This window comes from Melopsittacus undulatus, chromosome Z (assembly GCF_012275295.1).
Source record: "Melopsittacus undulatus isolate bMelUnd1 chromosome Z, bMelUnd1.mat.Z, whole genome shotgun sequence".
Taxonomy (NCBI): domain Eukaryota; kingdom Metazoa; phylum Chordata; class Aves; order Psittaciformes; family Psittaculidae; genus Melopsittacus; species Melopsittacus undulatus.
In genome coordinates this window covers 79370176-79395998 of record NC_047557.1, presented here as the reverse complement: position 1 = coordinate 79395998, position 25823 = coordinate 79370176, and the positions used below count along the sequence as shown (strand labels likewise).

Genomic DNA, 25823 nt, shown 5'->3' with positions numbered 1-25823 from the left:
GACACCTCACATTAAACCATGTCACCCAAGGCTTCATCCAACCTGGCTTTGAACACTGCCAGGGATGGAGCATTCACAACCTCCCTGGGCAACCCATTCTAGTACCTCACCACCCTAACAGTAAAGAATTTCTTCCTTATGTCCTGTCTAAACCTCCCCTGTTTAAGTTTTAACCTGTTACCCCTTGTCCTATCACTACAGTCCCTAATGAATAGTCCCTCTCCAGCATCCCTGTAGGCCCCCTTCAGATACTGGAAGGCTGCTATGAGGTCTCCACACAGCCTTCTCTTCTCCAGGCTGAACAGACCCAACTTTCTCAGCCTGTCTTCATACAGGAGGTGCTCCAGTCTCCTGATCATCCTCGTGGCCCTCCTCTGGACTTGTTCCAGCAGTTCTTTGTCCTTTTTATGTTGAGGGCACCAGAACTGCACACAATACTCCAAGTGAGGTCACACAAGAACAGAGTAGAGGGGCAGGATCACCTCCATTGACCTGCTGGTCACGCTTCTTTTGATGCAGCCCAGAATACGGTTGGCTTTCTGGGCTGTGAGTGCACACTGCTGGCTCGTGTTCATTTTCTCATTGACCAATACCCCCAAAAAGTCTGTCAAAGTTCACAAAGTTTCTGAAAATGCTGGAATTAGTTTATATGCTATAAACATGAACTAGTAATGTTCTACCAAGTGAATTGTAGAACTCACCAATAATCTATATTTTTAAAGAATAGTGTTTGTGTCAAAAAGTAGGAAATGTTTGTTACGTGCTTGTCTACAGTATGTTAGGCAATGAATTTATATTTAAATATTATGACTTTCATACATTAAGCTATATCATACATGTGTGAATTCAGCAGAAGTGCTTGTACAAAAGTCTGTTCAAGTTCTATGTCCACCTGAACAGTGTGTTTGAGAACGAATGCTATTTTTAGTAATTCAAACATTTCAAATTAGTCTTCGAAATCCTGTGGAATTTCCTATGTATGTTTGTAGTGGAAGATTTCTACAAGATGTTTACTGAATTATTTTATCAGAATGAAGTAATACCTATTTGAACTAAGTATCATTTTATATAGGACTTCTAAGAGAAGAATCCTTCCTTTTGATTGACACTGAAAAAGAAAATGCTAAAACGGAAAAGTGCTTTTTGGTGGTAAACACTACGTGAACTGAAAAAGCAAGAAGTATCTGTTGTTTCAACTTGAATATTCCTTAGTGTTTTTTCAGATAGAACTAATGGGTTTTGATAAAAATTGGTTCTTATCATTAGGTTTGTTAGAAGTGGTGAATTGTTACAGTGAAGTTAAATTGCATTGATACTCTGGTTTAAAATAAGAGACCTGAAAAATAATTCTTCCTAAGCTACTCTGTACATAAGTTTCTTCAGTAGCTACTAAAAAGGTTGACAACTACATTATTACAATGGTAATGAATAGCCTTCTAATGTGTTTTGAAAGGAACTATACCTATTACAGATAGGGAGACATAGAGTTGCATCTGAAGAAGGTTCTCCAGGACCATTTGTCTCAAAACACACAGGATTTCACTGTAATAGTAAAAAGAAATAGGATTAAATGATATTTTTATGAAGCATAGTAACAAGTGTGAAATTGGCGTTTCCAGACAAAATGGATTGCTACTGTCTAAAATACTTTGAAAGAATTTGACATTTCAGAAGAGTTCTTCCCCATATCTCAAATAATAAAAAATTTAAGAAATGTATTTATTAACAAAAACTGGGTTTTGCCATCAGAGGATGACTGTGTCATACTGGCTATCAGGGTGCAGCAATGACTGGCTGTTCTTTCAGGGCCAGGAGAGAAGATGGATAATCTAAGTGGCTGGGGAGAGGCCTTGACAAACTGATGTCCATCCTGCTGCCCCTAAGGGATGCAAGAGAGGCAGACACCAGAGTGGTAGTCTAGTTCTTCTGAGAGTCCAGGGCATCAGGCAGTTAAAGCATCTAAGTGCACCCAGAGCCCTGACACTAGGTGTGCTAAATAACAGTAGAATTTTTGCTCAATTTTTATCAATATATATCTTGATGTACTTATTTTCCCTTCTAAAACGTTTTTGTATTTTTCTTTTTCATGTGATAGTCTTGTATTAGGGAAGTTCTTAGACTTTTACAAGAAGAAATTACTGTTGACCAGCTAAAACAGTATTTGAAAACTGAATAATCAGATGTTGCTTTTTCTCTCATAAACTGAGAGTGAAAGGAATAATTACCTTGTTTTGATGAGTGAACTGAAGAAGTATGACGTAGAAGTCTTACGGGAATGCATACATGAAAACTAGGCTGTCATGTTAACAAGGTGATTTTTTTCATATGATGAATTTTTCTAACAGTAAGTGGTCTGTAAACTATACTGATATTTTTCTGAGGAACACAAGCTTCTTTTGGCTATCGTGTAATGGAAAAATATTGGCATAAATATAAAATATTGATAGTGTGGCTATTTAATGAAAACTGAGTCATTCCAAGCTGTTGTTATTTTTGCATTACATATATCCACTACAGAGTACATTTTATACCAACCATAGACTGTTCTGCAAGTATAGTTGAATAAAAAATGTGTTTGAATTATAAGTACTGAATGGAGTTAGCATCGTATTCTATAGAAATCCTGAGATATTTCTGAAGAGAAAAGGGAATGGATTTGAGTGACCTTATCTGAATATAAAAATATGTGAGTGAACAACTGATTTTCAGTACTGTTTTTATCTCAGCTACGTAAAGCACTGCCTAATCTTTTCCATTTAACTTCTGCTTTGAATTGCAGTAAGAGATGTTAAGATACTTTGAGTCTTACATTCAAAGACTGACCTTTCCTCAATGCGTTATGTGCATTTGGTTTACATTCAAAACTTTTAACTGGAAGGATGACTTGAGTTTCAGCTTCGTTCCAAAATATTGAAAGTCCTTGAATTGTTATTTGCAAAGCGGTATTCTGTAGCTTCTGAGAATTTAAGAAAATTATGTATCCATGAAGTATTTTGTAGTATTGGGCTGTTAAGTCATATGTGCAAGATAGTAGGTTTTAAAGTATCTTCGCATTCTCTTCGTTATTAAAGAAGAAAACCAGAATTAGTCCTTCTGCTGAAGAAATGCACAGCTCTGCTACTTGTAGATCTTCAGTCATTTTTGTTCAAAAACTACCATTTTGACATCAAATCTGATGTTCTTTTAGAGCATGTAGCTTGTATGCACTTAGAAAAACTCTGTTTTTCTCGTAGTGCCTGTAGGTAAATTTCCAATCAACCATGTAATTGCTTCATAAAAGAATATTGCTTATAAGAAAAATATTTATGAATTCATTACATTTTGTTGCCCAAAAATTGTGTGCATCTGGATAGTTATGTTTGTTCCTCACGTTGCTACTGCAATATGAATACTATTATTAAATCCTAAATAGTAGATATGAAATATGCTGGTTATTAAGAAGTTTCCACTTTTTATGTAATTTTAACTTTGGTAGTAAGTCACCACTCTTTGTAAAACCAACTTCATTATTTCTCAAAAGAGTACAGTAAAAACACAAAACAGGAAAAGCTCTGCTAATGTTTTTCTTCTAATATAAAGACTACTGGGATTTAGTGTCTTACAGTAGGCCAGTGGTTTTGACATGTTTTGAGAAAATATTTATTGAATAAAATACGTACAAAGCAAGATGACACTTGTTCTGTTCTGAAATTTTGTGTTCTAGATAATTTGCAATGATGTGCCTATTGTCCAGACAGCAGTTACTTCTCAGACAGAAATTATAAGCACGCAGAAAAAGAAATTTACCCTCTGATATGTTTATTTTTATATAATAGAAATTTATAATAGGGATAATGAAGAAATTTACTGCTCTGATTAAGGTTAAAGAACTACATAAATGTATCCTTTATTAGTCCAAGTGTTTCCAAGGAACAAAATTGCATATATTTTGATACTTCTGAGTCGGAGTTTTTTCATTATTTAATCACTGTATCTATTTTGCAGATTCTGAAAATGGAATGGGGAGGAGAGTATTCTCTAGATTCTTCCAATTTAGACTGTTTGTTGGATGTCCTTCCTACAGAACTGGAGTTTCAACAAACCCTTAGTGATCTTGATGAAAAAATAAAGAAGAACTCTTCTAGGTAAAGAGTATTTTATTTGTATCCGAAATACTAGTGAAAGTCATTGCATTAAGGAAGAAATATGGCTTTTCTCTTCTTTTGTTTCTAGTTGTAGGTTAAAAGTTTTATAATTATTTTACTAGTAATTTTACCTTAACCACTTGAGCATTTAACAAATTTTTAATGCCATATAATTTTTGTGCTATAGTTTTTCTCTCAATGGAATTTTTGACTGTTGAATCATCTTAATCTTAGGAATTACTACAGTAGGTGTGATAGTGAAGGAAGAAAAAGTGTAGTCCCATGACAGTTGTATTTCCTACAGCTATGAGATAGAACTTTAATCACTGAAAGAGCTACAGAATTTTACAAGAAGTCAAAATTTGAACCCCATATGTTCTTTAAGCTTTTCTAATGGAAATAGAAAAAGCAAGGAAGTTAATATGTGTAATCAGTGCTACAGAAACAGTGGAGTGCTGAAAGACTGCCAATTTTTTTCACCATTACAAAAATATCAGCTCAAGGTTTTGTGCCTTATTTAAAAGCAGTGGCTGTGTTTTGTGGCTAAGTACTTCAGTACCTTTAAAATACTTTGAAAGATGCTCTCAGGCAAATAAACTAATTGCCCCTTTTGTTATCAGAGGTACAATAAATAACATAATTTTGTATTAAATTTTGAAAATACTTGCCTTTGGATAACAATGCATGTTACAGAGTCGTATGACTTCAAGGAAATAATCTTTAGATGACATCTGTTTTACAATTGTGTCATTTTGAAGCCCACATTTCTGAGAGGTCTTTGCTCCCAAACAGCTTCCTGAAGAATAGAAATAAACCATTGCTATATCTCACTGAAAACTGATTTAGGCCATCTCTGAATTATTGCTATATCATTTATGCCAGACTTGAGACATTTTTGAGGCTGTTTATTTATATTTCTCTTACCTCATAGTTTGAACATTCTCATTTAAAAATAGTGTTTACAAAGGCAGTTGTGATAGTAATCTGAGGGTAGTAATAATCTGAGGGTAGCAATAATAGTGAAAATATGGGAAATAGCTATTGTGGACCACCACATACTGCAATTTTGTTGAGTCATATTGCAGTTACCTAGCTGTTGACATCAGTGAAATGTAGATACTTACTCAGAGTTTTGTTGATACCATAATACAGTAATAGGTACTTAAGTTTTGAGTTGCTATGGTCTTGTATATCTGGGAAAAAAAGGATCAGCATTTTTGGCAGTTGTCACCTCTACAGCCACCAGATAAAGGTGATTTTGTCATAATTATACAGAGCTGCCTCAAGAGTTAGAAAGATTATTATGAAGATGAGTCTTTGGAATGCATGCTTTACTACTATTTTTGTTTTTAATTTGTGTAAGATGTTTGCTGCTGTTTGAGAAAATTTGGGCTGTGGCAAAGCAGGCCAGATGTTCACTCCTCTTAATGCTACTTTATATTGACATTTTATGGTGCATTTTACATTAACATCATCATATTGGAACTGTTTGTAATTTTTTTAACAAGGCCGATTGTCCCTGTTTTAGGACATGGACCTACAAATTAGAAGGGACTTTCTCTGTAAGTTTTGTAAGATCAAAATTGTATTTTATGCAAGGGCAGCAGGAAAATGGATTAGGGAGTGGTACACAGCAACGCATGCCTGGAAAAGCTTTGTATTTCTGCTGAACTGACACTTAAGCTAGTTTTCAAACTAATTTTCACAAGCAAAAATCAGAAAGTAGCCCTGTAGTTACCAGGTGATATTTTGCTCCTGTAATATGTCAGTTTCAGAAATGGAGAGGAGTTTAAAAGAAGATGGACAGCAGCTGGTACGACTTTTAAATTAAAAAGAGTCCTTTTATTGCTAATATATTAGAGGTAGCATGGAGTGAAATCATTTTCAAGTTACCATTGATCTTTGTAAGTGGTATGATAAGATCAGCTCTGTGCGCTACAGTGATACAACTGGAATACAATCCATTTTTCATCAGATAGATTTATGATTTTATTATACCACAGAGAATAAACATAATTGTATACAGCATATATATTTTTTTAAAAAATAAAACATTGTGTAAAGAATTATGATCCAAAAGTGTGTAAATCATTTGAATGTTCATTTATTGCCTTCCAACTGAATAGCTTTTATGAAATTGTGTGACACGACAAATCAGATATGCTTTCCAGCAGTTGAATTGCCTTCACTATTTTTGTATTGTACCAATTCTATTTGGTACTATAACAGAAGAAAAAAAAAAAAAGGCCATCTGTGTGAAATCATCTTATTTGTAAGGTTTAAGGAGTAAGTGCCACTATTCTATGAGCAGAGCCCTTGTTACACTTGAATGTTAACTATTTTTGCATCAGTTTATAGGAGCAGGTGATTATGAACTCTCAAAACTGTTTTCATTGGTGGCCAGTTTTGGGTGCAATGATAGTCTCAGGTTATTTGCTGGTTTTGTTTTCGTAATTTCATTAGGATGGCCATTTGCTTTCATTCTTTCCCTTGCATTTGCCTTGGCTTTCACTGTTAATCAAAACTCTTTGGATTTATTTTCTTTTCCTTATTGGAGGATTAAGAATTAGTAAGAGTTAATTTTTGAGCAATTCACAGAACTAAACTTTTAGCTGATATTTAATATTTCTGAGCAGGAAACAAGATACAGAGCTTGAAATCAAGCTTATAATCACATAACTTGGAAGTGACTGTAAACATGAAATCTCTTCAGCACTTAGGGATTTTTTTTTTGTATTTTCAGTTCCTAGTCAAGGTATGAAAAAAGTGTGATCATACACACAAAAAACCCTGTATTATTAGCACATCAGCTTTACTTTCTGGCTTTCTCCTGTGCTGTTGGGGTCACCATTGCAAAGAACATAAAATATTAACAGGATTTTTATCCATTTATACAGTTGGGTTAATGAAAGTGAAAAAATGGTCATGCCAGGAAGAGTAAGCTGATGGTCAAATAGACTAAAATGGAACAACATAAACATTCTAGAACTGGAACTGTAATAAACTCTTCTTTTTTCCAGAATTTTAGAAACCCTCAGAGATACATTGTACCATGAGTGTTACAGTAGGTTATCATAAGCGTTGCAGGAACATGCAAGATTCTAAACAGCCGTTTTTGGTAAAATCTCTTGTTTTCTGATGATTATCAAAACATTCTTTGCATTAATATTTATGGTTTTGTGGGTTTTTTTTTCAGTTAGATTGTATCTATAATTTTAAAAGTTACTAGAAAGTAAGCTATTTATATTTTTAGTTAAATTTCTGCATCATCAGCAATGCCCACAGAAAATTTCTGTAGATCCTGGGAAATTTTCTTACTATTTCTCTGTTGGCAGCTCAGTTTTCATGAAATTAGCCAAAATGCTTGGTTATCATGGAGAAATTGTAACAATAAAAATGCCTATGGGTGTTACATTGGTAAAAGTCTCTCTCAAAAAATTTTTACTACTCTGACACACAGGTCTATAAATGATATTACTTATTTTTTTGCAAAATGGTTTCTAGTGTTCAATCTTTTTAATGAATACACATAATAATAATAAAGTAGCATTATGTTACTGTTTCTTCAAAACACAGTGGAAACAAGTATTTATTTTTCAACCAACTGTCTCTTCTCATTAGAAGACATGTAAACTAGTTCTAAAAGCAGATCTCCATGAATATGAGGATCTTAAGCATAAATAACGTGAGGTTTAAAGATAATTTCACTTTGTAGCTTAGCAGTTTAATTTAACCAATCTCATTGTCATTTTTATGGCTGCTCCATATGTTATGTGAAATAAATTGAAACAGTGTTTGTTAGAAATGGAAAAGTTAGATCATCCTTCAGCTTACTCATAGTGTTCTTAGGAAATGGAAAATGATAGAGACAGCAACCCTCATTTTGATACTGTGCTTTTCAAAATCGTCTTCTACCAGTATAACAGTGCTTACACTATCAGTTCCATTGTATGTATGTGGCTTGTTATTGTCCTCTGATGCAGACATGTAAAAAGCAGTCTCTCCACATGATTTATTCCTAAAAACTGTCATTAACTTAATAAATAATAGCACCTAGAATTTCTCAAATTGAGACTGCCTCTCTGCATTGGGAATACTTACCAAATGGTATAGACATGCTACTGCAGAAAAAGCACTCCAGTGTGGAGACAGACAACATAAGAGAGCTGACGCTTAGCTTGTAAAACAGCCCAAAACTGAACTGTAAAAAGTAGTAACGATTTCAGTGAAATAATTTTCACTGGCGTAATGGTATACCAGTAGTGCTAACCACAAGCACTGATGTGCCTACAAAGTCTCGAGATGCCGCTTACATGGGGCAAAAGATTTCTTTATTGAAAATCAGTGAATTTTACAGAAATCCATATGAGCCTAAGTATAATTTCTTTTCTACAGAAAAATGTTAAATTTTCTTTGAGCTTTTATATTCCACTGCTTGTTTAATAGCTTGGTGATTATTTTTTTTTTCTGTTTATGTCTGAACAGTTCCACAAGTTCAGCAAAAAGTGGAATTGTCTCCAGAAGAAAAATTGAGGGCTGATAAATACCAGGACACTATCTGACTTGAGTCCATGTGTCATAAACTGATAGAGATGATGAAAATAATCTGAGAAATCTAAAATATTAGAATCATCATAGAATCATGGAATGGTTTGGCTTGAGAGGGATCTTAAAGCTCATCCAGTTCCAGCCTCCTACCAGAGGCAGGAACACCTTCCACTAAACCAAGTTGCTCCAAGTTCCATCCAACCTGACCTTGAGCACTGCCAGGGATGGGGCAGCCACAGCTTCTCTTGGCAACCTGTACCAGGGCCTCACCACCCTCGCAGGGAAGAACCTTATAGATGTTGACCAGTGTTATTACAACTTTTTTCCCTAAACACTTTTTGAATAAATCATTCAAAATATTCACAATATCCTCCAATGATTAATTTTCATAAGTTAAATATTTTTTTCTTATGATTTTTATTTTATTCCTCTTTGGCATCTTCTTATGACCACCGTCAGAGACTCGAGACCTTCCATCTGACCAGGAATAGGCTAGTTTCCAATGAAAGAATTAAGTACCTTCCAGTTAGGTTCAGCAATGTCTCAAAATTGATATGAACAGCCAAATTATGAATTGTGTGCCTTGCCTTATCATTAAGGTTTAGTGTTTCAGAGGTTGTTTCAATAAACATACATACGGAGCACAGGACCAGTTAACAGTAGTAGACAGGGAAAAAAAGCATTAAGTACTATAATGTGTCTAATTTTGGGGTTGCACGCAGTTATGTTGTATTCTTCCACTGACTGCACATGATTTTAAGATGATACATGCTTCTATAATACATGTATAGTATCAATTGATATCAACTGGGTTGATGACTCAATTTGTTAAAGAATGGAGCTTATTTTCTGCACTGAACTTAAAATATATTTGCATTTAATGAAAAACTATTATTTGTGGGGGAAAAGGAAGTTAGCACTTTATATCATTTTGTAATTGTACTTTTAAGAGTGAAATTCATTAAATACATTAAGCACATTTTTCATCTCTGAAGTATGTTTATGTTTACAGTTTTGAAAACTCCAGCAAATTACCTAAGAAAAGGAACTCAAAGTCTCATTCTCCCCACACTTATAAGAACTTACAAAGTTTTAAATACTAGCTTACATAGTGAGGATAATTTTAATCCTATTTGTCAGAAGTTTTTTATTTAAAATGATTGAGTTTAAACTTGAATGATATTTTTTTTCCCCCAGAGGTAACCAAAATCCTAAATTTTTAAATATGTAGCTAATGTGAAGGAATAAGTACCTGTAGTTAACCATGTTCTTGTAATACTAAGTGTTGAGAAAAATCTTAAAAGTGATAGCAGTGTTTCCAAGACCCTGTTTACATACAGTATACTGGAAGCAAACAAGATGAAAATATTTTTATTCAGTGAAAACCAGTTTTAGTCCTAATTCATTGTTTACTTTATTGGGATAAAAGGATTAAATAAAATGAGCAGATTTACCATGATTTGTACCTACAGGGAGGGTCACTGAAATTTATCCCTTTAATATCCTTATCAGTGTTGGGACAAATTACCAAAATATCCGGCTTTGAGAAGGCTGTTGCCTATTCATAGGCTGTAGTTTACTGGCTAGCACACAGATTCATGTGTCAAAGATGAGTGTAAAAAATGGTATGTAATTGAAGCAGATTGACAGAAACTAACAACAGTAGTCTCTTTTACAATTCACAATGCCGTAATCTATTTGGGTATGTTTGAATGAGACACATAAGCACACCACAATAAAAGCCTTTGGTGTTGTCTCAGGAGTCCAGGTGTGTGAACAGGGCATTCAGTTTTCTAGTCCTGAGAACTGGTTTCACAAATTAGAAAAATAGATACCAATAGTTTATCAAGTTCAGAATTGGCATTCATGGCTGGACAGTCCTGTCTGGAACCTGAGCTAGGCCACAAGCAGAGAGCAATTGCTTTTTATGGAGGTCCTTTTTGCTCCTGGTAAATCATTGGATGATAGAAGATACTTGTTCCAGTGCACTTCATTTTGAACTTGGTCATGCTCACGATGAAGTCTTTTACATCAATTTTATAGAGGTGTTTTACAGGCCATCCATGTATTCCTAAATTTAATATTTTTTTTTATATTTTATCATTAGTTGTAGTTACTGAATTTGGTTTCTGAAGGTAATGAAGCTGTAAAATGTGATTTCATTTTGTTAAAGTAGGTACACTTTGGTTTACTTGATGTCTTTTAAGCATAAAGCAAATATACCCATAATTCTTAATAAATACAGTTAAATATGGGAAAATAAGATGTTCAAAACTACCTACTTATTTTGATGATTTTTTTTTAGAAGTTTTATAGTAATAGTTTTGGAAACAATTTTAGGGTTTTTTTCTGACATTTGAATTGCTACACTTCTTCTGCACTTACATTCTTATGATTGTCCTTGCATTCTATAATTAGATTTGATGCAGTTTTCCTATTCAGCTTGTTATTGTTTAGTACTGTATTTTCAAGAAACAAAAGGCACAAAGCAAAACCTATCACAGATAATTATGGATGTCATTCTCAGAAAAAGTATACTTCTCTCTTATGTGTTTGTTATAGGTAAGTTAAAAGAAAAGAAAATAACAAACTACTGTTTATCTCTGAACTTCATTTAGTGTGATCATTTGCTTATTTTTTTCCACTGTTTTTTAAATGTCAATTCAAACATACTCAGTTTCCAAAGGTATGGATGACACTGGTATACTTAATTGCTGTTGATCAGAATGAGGCAGCTAATAGGAATTTAGGGTAGACTGGATAACACCTGCAAAAGAGTGAAATGCAAATCACTCTATAAAAGACAGAATCCAGTAGGAAATCAAATAAGTACTTCTTCTGCACCCTGAAAGCAGTACTGCAGGCAGAATTAAATGAAGTCAGTTAGTGGGTGATATGCAGAATGTATCTCCGCACTGATTTCTTCTACAAATTGTTATGGGTTAGTAGTGTTTAATATTTTTTTTTAATTTCATAATCAAAGCCAATTATCTTTTTCATAAAAATATTTTCCTAAAAAAATATCACATTTCATGGAAAATTAATCTTTCCACACAGAGATGTTATGTGGAAAAAAAAATTAAAACTTTATTCAGGGCTAGTCATTTAAAAAATAGTTTTCCTTTTTTTCTCTTTTTTTTAAACTAGAAGTCTTTAAATTGGTATTTTGTCCCAGCCTGTAATGCACTTAAGGATTTTGCTTGTTCCCCAGTTTCTTTTTTTTCCTCTCATTCTCCTTCTCTTCCTTTTCTCTTTTGAAATCTTCTCCAGTCTGCTTTTGGCAAAAATTGTCAAGTTCGAAAATGTTAGACAACAATTAAAGAAAAAACAGCCATACTTCATCTCTACAAAATAGAGTGGCAAGTAGCAGTATAATAGACAAGTTTGTTGTTTTGTTGATGTCATGAAAATAGAAGATAGCATGATCAAAAGTATATGACACTGAAATACCTGTTAAGAGCCAAGTCTCATCTGATCCCATATCTCTGCACAGATAGAAAGAACTAAATTTTAATTTGTGTTAAACCTTGTATCCATTTATGTAAGACCATAAATAGAATAACTAATACACTCCAAAATGAAATTCAAATAGTAGTGAGAATCACTTGGTACTTCACTAAACCAAAACTAGCAACAATCTTGTTGGCTGTCTTTGTATTAAGCCTAGATCTGCCTAGATGTAGGCAATACTGCTTTTCTAACTGAAGCTATATAAAATATTAAGCATTGTAAAAAAAAAAAAAGGCATTCTGAAATATTGAAAAGGTAGTTTTGTTAGAAAAGGTACAGACTTAGTTTGTTTCTGGATTTTTTTTGTTGTTACTGTTTTCAGTCTCCACACAACTAGAAGTAAAATCATTCTGGATATTCAGTTGATCTTGCAAGTTGTCCAACTGAAATTCCTGTAACAACCATAGCAGCCACATCTGATTTCATAGATAGGGTGATAATCCTAGGTGAATCTTACAGAGTGAATCAGCACCTCAAAAACAAACTCTGTTTTCTTTCAAATACTCTAATGACAAAAACAAGAAAGAAAAAATCTGCTTTCTCAGCACAACTGACTCTAAAATTTGTTTCAGCATTTTCTGTGATGTCAGTGAGTTTTTCAGAAGTTGTTAATATATGTTATTTTCCTAGTTTGAGCCGTAGCAGTCATTTTTTCTCCTTCTTGTAGCTGGTGCAGCGCTGTGTTTTGACTTCTGGGCTGGGAACAGTTACTTGATAGTGAGCATGTTTCGAGTTACTGCTCGGGTGTTTTTTGTTCAAGGCCTTTTTCGGAGCTCATGCTCTGCCAGGGAAGGAGGGAGGCTGGGAGGAAGGAGAGATAGGACACCTGACCCAGGCTAGCCAAAGAGGTATTCCATACCATAGCACGTCATGCCCAGGATGTAACCGGGAGAGACCCGGAAGGGCTGGAGCTCTGGGGGGATGGAGGAGGTATCGCTCGGTGCCGGTGGACAGGGTGGGGTGAGTTATGGGTTGGTGGCTGGTGAGATGATCTATTCTCTTCACTTGTTGTTTGCTTTACCATTATTATTTGTAGTAGTAGTAGCAGGAGTGATTTGTGTTATACCTTAGCAATTAAACCATTCTTATCTCAATCCGTGGGGGGCACATTCTTTGGATATTCCTTCCTAACTCTCCAGGAGTTGGGGGAGCAAGTGGGGGGGGGGGGGAGTGAGTGAGCGAACTGTGCAGATTTGGTTAAAACCATGACAGTTATGTATTATAAAACAACTGCTGACTGTTAAAAGAGCAAAATGACAAATTCACCTTTGAATATGGTAGTTGATTCAGGTTATGTTCTCTGTTTTAGCTAATTAAACACCAAGGACCATATCTTAGGTTGGATGATGTCTTATTCACTGACAACAGTATTGAGAAGTAAAAGATTGTTGGAGAAGTGGGGTAGTACTTATTGAGGATGGTGCAGTCTGTCCTGAAGGAAATTTATGTTAGCTCTAGCTCCACTGTATTTAAATATTAATCCTGCACAGAAGTCAGGCCTTATTTTGCAAGAGTAATTTAATCTATGAAGAAGGACTAGTGTTACATTAATTTAATATAGTTTTTCTTTGGGGAAAATGGAGTTATATACTTTTTATATATTTATATGTGTATATACATCTTATATAATGCTTTTATCTCCAAGTCTTGAAAAAAAATCCTTTGATTAATTTTCCTTTTTTTTTTTTTTAGCATAGACCAGTATCTTAAAGACCTGCAATCAGAAGTAAATGAAATATGTCCTGATGAAATACTGCAAAGCACAACTGACTGCCTTCAGTGGCTAAACAACTGTAATTTTAGTTCTCTCAGACCTTGTCCTACAAACCATGGAGAGCTGATGGAGTTCCTTAGGACCCTGGTAAAAACGCTTCAATATTTGGGAAAGTTGGTTATGTGATGAGGAGGGGGGGAGCTAAGGTTAATTAGTGTTCTCATTTCAGTCTTCACTGCGGTGAGGATAGTCCAGAATTTTTATTATAAGGCTTAGTACTGGGTTTATGTCTGCAGGAGGGAGTTATGTTTCCTTTTGATCATGCCTTAAATAAACAAAATTGGGACAAAATCTTTTCACTGATACTACCACGTGTTCAGCACTACTAGGACTGTTTTATGAACGCACATTGGTAAAAACATCTGAAGTTACTGTCTACCCTGAGGCTGTTACTGCTTGTTCTTCACTTGTATCAGTATAATTTAATTACTCTAATACAGATTATTGTTCCTGGTGCATTATTTAAGTATTAATTATCTCTCTACTTTTTGTTATTAGAAGTGTGGGAGCTACATCCTTTGTCCTGGAAAGTTGTACAACTAGATATAACCAGAAATCAAATTTCACTCAAATAAAAAAATTTAGAAGCCATTTGTATCCAAAATTTTTTATTAAAAGTTAATGTTAGGAAATACCTGTGGAAAAGGAAATCTGAGGAATTGAATTAGCAAGAGAAATGAAGGATGATACCTCGGTAAATGACAGCCTGCAAATTTATGTATAAACTATGTATGTGTGTGTTTAGATGATGTAAGTATGTATGAGTGTCAAAACAAATAAATGATATCTGGCAAATTTTTCTTTGTCACTCCCATGTCATGGGTTAGTTATAGGCCATGAACAGCTTTAGATTAAGATTGGCTGTATTGGCAGAGGAAAACACTGGAGAAGTGGAATATTTTGTCCTTTGGGACTACCTCCTGGCTCGAGCTCAAGCTTCATCAACTCACCTCTTGGTTTTTCAACTCTTTCTTAAAGGGGATTGTTGATCTTTCAGTCACCCTTTAATTGACTGAATATTAAGCTGTGTCAGTTGAGGAAGGCATCTCTAGAAACACCAGGTCATGCAGTGAAGATTCTTGTCCCCGTCTAACACAGTAGTAGTGTTGCTGTTAATAATCACACTCAAGGATGTCTGAGATTCCTTGATGTCACACTTCATCTAGAAAAAATAAGAGAATCTCAGCAAATGCTGACTTATGAAGTCTTTTGTTACTCCTCTTTGTCCAGTTAGCTCCTTACTTAAACCCCCTCTGAAGAGGGCATGGCAATGATGACTTCTGTTCATTCCTTTCTCTCTTCTTAAATGTCTGTTCAAAACATACCTGAACACCAGGTGGCGGCATTTGTTTGGGAAACGCTAAAATGGCCCCATCTCTGCAATATTTGGGGTATCTCATACAGAAGATGTGCTTTCAGCTCTTTGGCTTACCAGGAACTTACTGGCTGCATAACAGTCTGGATGTGGCCTTTGGAGTACAGTTAGTCCTTGAAAATGGCTCTGTGGCGGGCTGCTAAGTGGACAGCAAAGGGTGAGAAGCCTTAAAGTCTCAATTCTGCCCAGTTTATCAAGAAAACATCAGGAGCTCAGAAACTTGGACATCACTGTTTCCAGGCTCAAGATAATCCAGCCTCTTGTGTAGATGAAGCTACAGATGAAAAGTGTACATGTATTAGCATAGACAATACCATTTGTAAGAAGTTATACTTGCAGTAGATAGTCTTTAGCTCCATAAACAATTCTGCATTAAACTGGTTTCAGTAATATCCAGCATTAATGAGATTATTACTGTCTGACCTTAAATATGTATCTTCATTCATTGAACTAATTACTCAGTTGACTGAATTTCTTACTAGCAAGCTTTTAATTAAGCATCATATAATTCATATTCAGTAATAATAACTTGCCTTCTATGTCAGGAAAATGTCCCTAATCATTGTTATCCTTTTCTATGTGTGTTTAATGTGCTATGGATTTTGTTTATCTTTTAAGCTGTTGGAACAATTAAAAAAAACTGGGGAGTTGCATATGTGCTTTAGCTGAAGTGCTGTATTTAGATTTATTATTAGTGTGGTATTCTCATGCATTTGTGAACTGTCCTGCAAATACTGAGAGGTTCTTTATGAAACCCAAATATCTTAATTATGTGAATTTTGTCATCCTGTATGCTGTTTTACAATTCTAAATATTTAAAAGCTGAATGTTTGTGGACTGATCTTCATTACATTCCGTTCCTCTTAAACTAATGAAAAAAATCTTTCTAAATGAAATCTTAATTTTATTGTATTTATTTATTGATATGATAGGTAGTAGTCTGTAGTTGGGTAGTAGTCCAGTTGGTAGACTGCAGATGTTTTCCTCTTTATTATTGTCACTAAATTTCTCATAAGAGCTTTTCATGCTTCTTTAGAACTTTTGGATACTAATTTGGATCTTTTTCTCTTTAATAGTTTTGGCATCATCTTCTGAAGTATTTTTGCAGGTTAATTTTTAAATAGGAAAGCCTATGCCAATATAGGGAACGTTCAAAAAGACTTGATGACACTGTTTTCAGAACCTCAGAGTTCACTTCAGGGGCTTTTTTTTCTGGGTAGCCCTATATCTAACATGGCATCTGTAAGCCTTAATTTAAGATGCAAAGGGCTTGAAACAGTGCTTAAGTTCTTACTAGCTTTCATGAATACAAATATTTCTGCTTAACCTTAAAAAACAGCAGTAGGGATTTGCTTGGAAGACATTTTGGATTTATCATTATTCCTTATACATCAGTTACATTCACTGTTATGACAGCTTCTCATTTTCTTTATTTCATAATATAGTAATTGAGCATGATTCATTAAAAAATAACCCAACATTTAAGCTCCAGAAGCCTACCTATGGAGACTTAACTGTTCATCACAGTGGTTAGTGATTAGGATTTCAGTTTACACACTGAAACAGTTTCTTTGGTACCACAAAACTTTATAGAATACGTCAGCAGATAATAACAGAAAATCAAATCAGCCTTATGTATATGCGTATTGTTATGTATGATTTAGGATTTTACCTAGATATTCATATTTCTGTCATCTGCAAATGTTTTTGTAGGATATTTGACTGATAATTTTCTTTGTTATACTTTCTTTCCCATGTGTTTCCAGCTTGGAAGTAAAAAAATTCATAGGAAACATTCTGAAATAAATATGTAAAATGGAAGAAAAATAACTAGTCTCTTATTTTTAAGACTTTCTTTTATGGTAGGCAGTATACTCTCCATCTTTTGTTTAGAGTTAGCTACTGTGGTGCAAGTCTTTTTTTTTTTCTTTTTTTTTTTTTTCACCATGGAGTATGCCAAAGTAGAAGGCAATTGAAAGGTTAAACTCTTGGTTTCTTCCATGAGAGTGCAACAGTTTTGAATCATCTGAAACAAAGAATTTGAGGTGTGATACTGAAAATTTTTGTGACTCAAAAGCATGAGGGAGGAAAAAAACAGCCTATTGAAGCTTTCTTTCTAAATTCTGTCTTGTTTACATTTTTGCAAATTATCTATTGATAAAAGCTTGATACAGTAGAAAAATCGTATTTTTTTTTTGTTTGGAAATATTTCTGTAGTACCATAGTAAAATTTGATTTCTTTCTCTTTCACAATTAAAAAAAATAATTTTCTCAAGTACTGTAGGGTAAATAAATGAGCAGTTCTGAAGATGGAGGTTCGCCAGTTGTTTATTTGCAGGATGGAGGATAGCTGGGAGACCCAGATGAAGGCTTTTAGTGGAAAGAACTAACCCTAACTGATTTGTCAGAATGCTTTTCTGTGTTGGAGAGGAGTGATAGGTGGCAGGGGAGCAGGGGAGGAGGTTTCTATGTTCCGATTCACCAAAGACTTGCCTATTCGGTTTCTGAAATCCAGAAAATCAAGAATACCATCAGTTTTACTCAGTTTTCTTGTGACTGTGATGGGGAAATCTGTAGGCACCTCTAGTGTAGCTTCAAGATTGAGAAGAGATCCTTACAAATTTGGCCTAGGACTGTGGCCACATCCAACCTCAAATAGGAAAAATGTTGAAGATTCTGGAAATGCGTTTATAAAAAGGCAGGGGGTTTTGTCTGAAAGAGGAAGAAGATTTTGATAAATTGTTGATGTATTCATCTGACTCTTGATTTGACAAGATACACAGCCTCTTATTCTGCCCTGTGTGATCTAAGCCTGTTCAGTTCTTTACAAGTTTTCAATTTTAGTTCTTTAAGGGGGTCCTGGGAAGTTTATTTTATCCTTAGAATGGCCTTTTTGATGGTTGTTGAGACAGAACAAACAAAGCAGCAATATTTCATTTTATAAATTCCTGTCTTGGTTTGATGAGCAAAACCTGTCATTATCTCTGTAAGTCTTGAGTCATTTTCATATCATATACTTTTGAAGATGTGTGTGCAGACCACAACAGGCTGTGCAGGCTTACCTAATAAGCTTTCCAAAGCTTTCCTTTGTATTGCAGTTTAGAATTGGTAAAGAGAAGAGGTTGAGGATGTAAGAAGGATGGGAAGATGAATGTGAGTTATTGGAGCAGGTAGAAAAGGAGATGGATTGGCACATAAATCCATGACAAAACAAGCTTTCTTCTTTCTGTTGCTTATATAATAATTTGAGTATCTTATTTGCTGGTAAGATAAGTAGCATAGAAACCTTTGGTATCATAGGATGAAACTGTTTATTTTATGAACTGGAATTAACAAAACATATCTAAAATACTCTGATTTACTTTTGATAGCAAAGCTTGCTGAAGAATGAACAAAATCAAGAAGAAATGATACTTCACTTCCTTCTGGATCTTTCTAGTCAGTGTGGTGTCTCATTTCCATGTACTCCGAGTGGGATGTCTTTTGAGTTAACTTCTTCCCTTCATGCCATTGAGGATGATTCAACTATGGATGTGAAATCTCTCTGGGATGATGTGAGATTGCATCTTCGAAGATTTTTAGTAAACAGACTGCAAAGTCAAGAAGAAACAGCTACTAATGCTTTACAACAGCAAATGGAGTTTAAAACTCAGTACATACAGCAACTTCTGTTCCTTTACCCTGAATCAGAAGTCTTAGTGAAGTATCAAAATATGCAAAAAAGCGTGGTTAGAGATCTTCTGCAAAACTGTATTTTGTCTAGCTGTGGTGAAACGAATTTCGATAAGGTGGTTCATGGTTACCAAAGTTCCGTACCCACATTGTGCATGATGATAAAAGAAGATTTATATCTGCTATGTGGAACTATTGATCCTTCTTCATCATTGAAATTTGTTAATGAAACTTACCTGGTTACCATCACTGAAGAAATGACAGCTCTTCTTGAAAGACTTTGTGAGCTGCAGTTCAAAGAAAATGCTCTACATATAGTTAAGGCAAACAAGATTTCAAAGAAGCATAGAGGAACAGTTCATGCTGTGGGTTAGTAGCCTTGTTTTATGTCCATTGTACTTAGATGTTATTTTAATTACACTACCTTTTTTTTAATGTACTTTATTATTTCCAGTGAAGGGAGAGGCTTGAGATTGTTAATTTCAGCTTTATGTTTTAACCATATTATTGCAGTTGAATTATAGACTGTTTCAAAATTGTGATGAAAAATGTTTTAAAGTTAGGGAGAGTATCTTGTGCTTATGTATATAGGAACACAGTTATAATTCAGTGGATAACATTGTCACATCATAGTAATTTTTTTCAGTCTTTTTCCAGCTGCTGAAATGTGTAATTGAATAAGAACTATTTAATCTGGGTTTAAGAGAATACAAACTCCTCTGCTGTCTACACCCACATTTTCAAATTATCAGAAGCTTAAAGGATATTATAGGAAAGTCTGTACAATAATGCAACCATAAAACAGACATAGATTCGTACATCAGAGCTAACCCAAAAGATTTCTGTACAGATTCTAAAATAAATAATGTTTTCTAATCTTGTGAAAATACAGTAAACTAGCATAAATGCTACCTGGTCCTTTCTTCTTGTTCTAAGGAATTTAAGGCAGGAAAGGAGCCTGTTATAGATGTGGTATTTTCTCTACTTTTTACAGTTGGTGAGTCTGACATAATTTCTATAAAGAGGAATCAGAACTTCAGAAAAAAAAAATCATACAGAATGGAAATTTTCATCACATAGTTCAGTATGCAAGAGCTGTTTGTTCAAAACATAGCCTTCTATAAAGGTGAAGTAGTTTGCAGACAGAAAAAATATTAAAAGTTCAGAATAATGTGAAAAATAGAGAAACCAAAGATAGATCTTTGGGTAGTACAACATACACAAAGGGTGAGTGAGGTAATGATTTGCCAGCTCTACACAGAATAAAGTTATACTCTTGTGAGTTTTAAAGTCAATATGCATGTTAGTGTCAGTCAACTAGAAACTACACTGGAAGAAATGCAGAAATAACTTTTCAACAAGAGCTGAAGTATGGAGAAGCATGTGGAACATATGCAAAAGAAGGTAAGTGAGAAGGCATGCAGTCAAATTATGTGAAAGAATGAGAACTTTAACATAAAGCCGATATATTGGTGGGATGGAGTGTTGGTGGGAAGCAAGGAGAATTAGTGTCAGAATAAAATTGAGTTAAGAAATAAATGACGGGAAGTGTATCTTTGAGTCACATTGTGAGAATGGGACACAGTGAAAGGATTCATTGACAAAAAATGACTGATATGGAACTGGAGGTTTTCAAGTTTGTTTTTCTTTCAATCTCAAAACAGCTCACAAAGATAGGGAAGTTCTATTCTCTCCATTTTGCATCTAACACATGGAGATTAAACTGATTTATAGTCAGGGTGGCTCTCTAGAAAAGCACATGTTAACTGCTTCTGCTTTACAAGAAGGAAGATAACAGTCCTTCAGTCTATTAGGATAGTCTTAATTCTTCTACATAAATTTTCTACTTAAATAGTCTAGATTCTTCTACTTAAATTTTCTTTGCCACAAGATGTGTCTTTACATGCTTTTGTGCCATCAAATCAGGACAGATTTTCACAGTTCTGTTATATATTCAGAGAAAAATAGGAAGATAAAAAATTAAATCTTGGTACCTGCTTGCAACTTTGAAAGATTTACTTTGATTTGAAATATATTGAAGGTCAGATTTTCAGGTGCAGCAGCTATCCTCTTAGCTCCCATAAAATGTGTTTAGAAGTGGTGCTGATTAGTATCATTTAATCCTCAAAATTACTTTCTTCACAGTGGCTGTCATACTCATGTTTTCACCTCTTCGCTGTGTAGTACTGTTTTTCTTCAGGAGGCTGGTCTGGGAGGCAAGCTTTGATTCCCTTGCAATCTATTTTACTAGTTTTCTGCAGCATCAGACTGTTCTAAATGATTTCTGGTTATAGGCTGCAGGCAGCTAAACAACAACAGTGAGTGAGGTCAGCAGACTAGAGCAAAATAGGGGGTCATAGTTGTGAAGTAACACAAGATTTTTTTTTTCATTTGGTGGACACGACATAGCCTATTATTTGTTATTTATAAATTCAAGCAACATTTATACTTGTATCATTAACAAAACTATTATTAGAAAGTTTGAGTGTATTATTGAAAATGCTCTTCTATGAAGAAATTTTTCTGGAAAAAGATTTCTTTTACAAATTTTTGAATATACTGTGTTTTTACTACACTAAGTCAGAAGAAGGCACTTTTCCTTTGGCATTGAAGTGTTCACAAGGCAGTTCACACTGAAATAGCTATTCTGGAAAAAGTTCAACAGAATAACTGGTTTTGGAGTTTTATAATGGTAGACAGGTGCTTAGCGGCTGTTACTGCTTGGAATTCTTATTTAATTCTGATACCTTTGCTGCCCTCCCACAATTGAGAGTGGATGTCTGTACTTATACATCAGTGTAACTACAAATCTGTTTCTTGTTTTACTTTTTTTTTTTTTTTATGCATGTTACCTCTGCCTGTGGGAACCATCAAAGCAGTACATTTCAGAACAGCAAAATAATCTAATCTAGGGAGTTCAGTTGGAACTGTTATCCCAGAGGAGAAAAAATTATTCGTGTTACTTAGTCCACACTCAGTGAAATGTGGTATTTTGTTTATTGAGTTGTATTTGTTGGGGTTTTTTGCATTGGTTGGTTTGGTTGATTTTTTCATAAGTCCTGCTGTAATTGATCATACTGCATAGGAGAGAAAAAAAGTAATATAAAATAATGAACAATGTTATAACCTCAGAAAACTTTAGATGACCTATTTCTGTCAGGAAAATACAGGCAGACTATAACAAGTTTTAACAGCATTATGAATCTTTAAAATATTTCATTTATAACAATCTGTTTGTGAAGGAATTAACATTTTTGTTTTCATACTATATTAGAACAGTTCTTTGTCAATACTGTAATGAGATTGTATCCATTTATCAGGATTAAGGATGTTAATTGTTTTAGAGAGAAGCTAGGAAAATGGTATGGGAAAAGAGGAAAATTCTTTGCAGCTTGGCATCTTTAATTGTTAACTTTAGGAGGCAGGTGATTTTATGGTATAACTTTATCCTGTTCCCGGTTATGTCAGTGACTCTGTTTTAACAGTGCAGGTTTTACAAACTATTAGTGTTTTGTTTCAGTTATTGTAATAGTTTTTACCTTACATTGGTCATGATTTCTCTGTGCTGTGTGTACTCTGAGGACATAATTGGTGTTTCTGATTTGCTAAAATAATATCCAAGAAATTATTCTTACTTGCCTCAATATTTTTTTTATATAATTTTGTAAGATGATGCTTCAGCCTGTATGTCACACTAATCATATGTATCTTTCAAAAAATATGTACTGTTACAGTATTTAAAAAAATATGTATCTGTTAACATACTTAGCATGGAAAAAAACATGAGAACAGCTGGTTTACCTCTTAACTCTTACGATTTTTTGCTTCAGTTTCCAATGTGTTTCTTTCAGAAATTATTTGCAGAAAGTCTATTAAATATGGATTATACTTTTACCTTTTGAGCCTTTTTCATGATTCTTTGTTTACAGAAATGCTAAGCTAGTGTAATTGGGCATTACTAACATATACTAATCCTTCATCTTTTTTATGTGAAGACACAGCTGATTTTATAAATGATAGCAGCCACAGAAACTTAAAATCTATGAAATTATATGTATTTTGAATATTAGTGGAAGGTTTTCTTTGATATTACTTATTTCTATTTTTTTAATATGTCTACAGTGGGAGTGTAAATATATGTGAAGACTAATTAGCTTATTTTTAAATTTTGTGTGGTTAAAACTAAAAGAGATTAGAGCTTTGAGTTTTATTTTTTGTGACATACACTAATTAATTGGCTTCATATTTATATTTAGTCACAAACTTACCAGAGATCCTTAAACAGGCTCTCATATCTAATGTAATTTGAAAAAAACAAACAAACAAAAAAAAAACAAAAAACCAAAACCCAAACAAACAAAAAAGAATCCAGAAACCAAAATCCCAGCATTTTTAGTTTATTTATTTATTCATTTATTTATTTATACATTTGAGGCCATACATAATGCCTTTTTCAAAATCAATAGTTGATTATTTTTAAGAAAATATTGCAAAATAGAGGAAAACAGAAGTGATACAGATGTGACTAAGTATACTTTTAGCTACAAAGTAATTAAATTACCTTTACTGATATTTTAATATTCGTATTTTACACTTTTACCCCAGTATGTAACCCTCTTATGTGTCCAGAAGGTTTCTCTTTTCTTTTTCCAGAATACGACCAACTTCCATTTTATTGGAAAGACATATTTGAATGCAAATTGTGATTCAAGTTGTGATATTTAAAACTTATTATCTTTACACATTCATGAGTTCCTAAGGAATATATTGTGTTGATGGAACACCAAATGTGAATATGATATATATCTAAACTTGAATACAAGGACTCAATATTGTTTAGAGGATCTACATTTGTGGGGTGGAGCTGAGGCTGAGAAAAGAAACAGGCTTTGGAGTAACTTGTTGAAATGAAGGTCACTTTTGGACATGAAATTAAAATACTTGGTAAGGAAAGTTTCTTTTAAAGTCACCCTTGCATATTCCCAGAAATCTGTTGTCCAGCTAACTTGAAATGTGAATTTTGGTTTTTTGCACATTTGACTTAAATTTGATTTGTTTACATTCATGAGCATATGGTTTTATTTCCCCTGGTTTATCATTTCTTCCCTTAGAAATAAAGAACCTTTGTTTCAGACTTGCTTTTATCCTTCCATTTAATTAAAATTCAGTTGGTTTGTGATTCTCCAGCCACCATTATTGCCTGCAACCAGTCTTCCATGATCTTCTTATCTATGAAAAATATTCCGAAAATAGCATTGATATCTGCTGGGTTTGTGACTGCACGATATAAAAAAAGAAAAAGCACTTCCTCAAGTCTGGGAATAATTAGGACCAAATAACTTTAGTATAATTTATTCTCCCATTTATATCTGGAAATTTAAGTATTCCAGACTTAGTTTCATGTAATTAATATTTATGTCATTTCACCTTTTTTGAAATTGCTGTCCAGATTAAAACTATAGCAGATAATTCACAATATTTATGTTGCTTTTCCATGGTGTTTTCTTATCTGTAGTACATTGTTGAAATCTGGCTTTTTAGAAGTATTTAGAAGGGGGAGGTGTCTCAGGCACCTGGCGTATTGCTGTGCTGTCCTGTTGCATTTTTTGAAGTGCAGGTACACCAGGCTATTATAAAGTAGCCCATATGGATTACAGATTGTAATACACAGTATCATACCCTGCCTCAGCAGTTCAAATTCATTATATTCTCCAGATCATTGCATTAATAAAAGCAAGTTTTCAGTTACATCTATAATCTATTGCTAAGGGCTAAGCATTTTAGAAATACAAAGTTTAAAGGTTAATTATGAAGGTTTATTTAAAGGGGGATTTACATTAATTTAAGCTGTAAAATATTTCAAGACCTACATATCTGTTGTAGTGACTGACAGACATTATAAAGACAAAAATGAAGGAATGGTAACAGAAACTGGAACTTTACCTCCTGGCTTCCTTGCACATACTTCTTTCTTACTCCAGCATGCCCACAATAATATGCTCATCCCTTCTGATGGATGTGCTGGTTTTGCTTCTGTTTCTGCATGACAGCAGTAGGTGATGTGCTTCCATTATATTTTCACCTGCTTGGCATCTCCTCTCTTTGATTTCCACACTCTCTGTCACTCTGCAGAGAACCTGGTGACAGCTTTTATAGGAACAGGTCTTGAGAGGCCTGTATGAAACAAGGTATGTAGCAGTTACTGGAAAGAATGGTTCATGGGCTTTGCAGCTACTGACTATTGGAGCTGCACCGCACATGGTGATGTACAACACAGTCCTCACCATATCTTACATGGATGGAGTGAAAAATCCTAGAGTTTCCATCCATTAAAAGTGGGGAAGTAAAACCATATCCCTTCTTTCTTATGCATATATAACCTTCACAGAAAACATGACATCAGCAAAAATTACATAGGCACCACAGAATGGATCAAGTAAGAATGCAGATGTTATCATTAGATTTTTTTACTTCATAAATACCAGCTATTTCTACTTTTGTATTATGAGCCAATCAATACTGAGATATTCAATAGGTTTAATTGTCATGTATTTAAAATAATGGAGCAAATAGTGTTGGTGGGATTTTATATCAGGAAAATTGAAAACTAGTGGACATACATATATGATACAGATTTCTGCAGTTGTCTTTGTTCCTTGGGAAGCCTATAAAATTTTGACAGCCCAAACAAGATCATATTACTCAGGGGAAACAAAAAAATGTCTTTGCATTTAATATAAGAAATAATGTGTTTCATAGCCTGTCACATATTATTTCTTTTCCTTGCAAGTGTTGTATTTGATTTCTGTTGCACAATTAT

At 34.1% G+C, this 25823-nt stretch overlaps 1 protein-coding gene across 2 annotated transcripts in view; it reads left to right on the top strand.

The window, feature by feature from the left end:
* The window catches only part of LOC117437980 (uncharacterized protein KIAA0825-like), a 71475-nt gene that overhangs the window by 30494 nt on the left and 15158 nt on the right, over positions 1 to 25823 (top strand). The window contains exons 2-4 of one of the 2 annotated variants that reach the window (XM_034073243.1): positions 3985 to 4124; positions 13875 to 14043; positions 18703 to 19372. In XM_034073243.1, coding sequence (XP_033929134.1) covers positions 3994 to 4124; positions 13875 to 14043; positions 18703 to 19372 — 970 coding nt within the window. In that variant the 5' untranslated portion in view covers positions 3985 to 3993. Of the gene's footprint in view, positions 1 to 3984; positions 4125 to 13874; positions 14044 to 18702; positions 22881 to 25823 lie in introns of those variants that run through there. The other variant, XM_034073244.1, reaches the window with a different exon arrangement.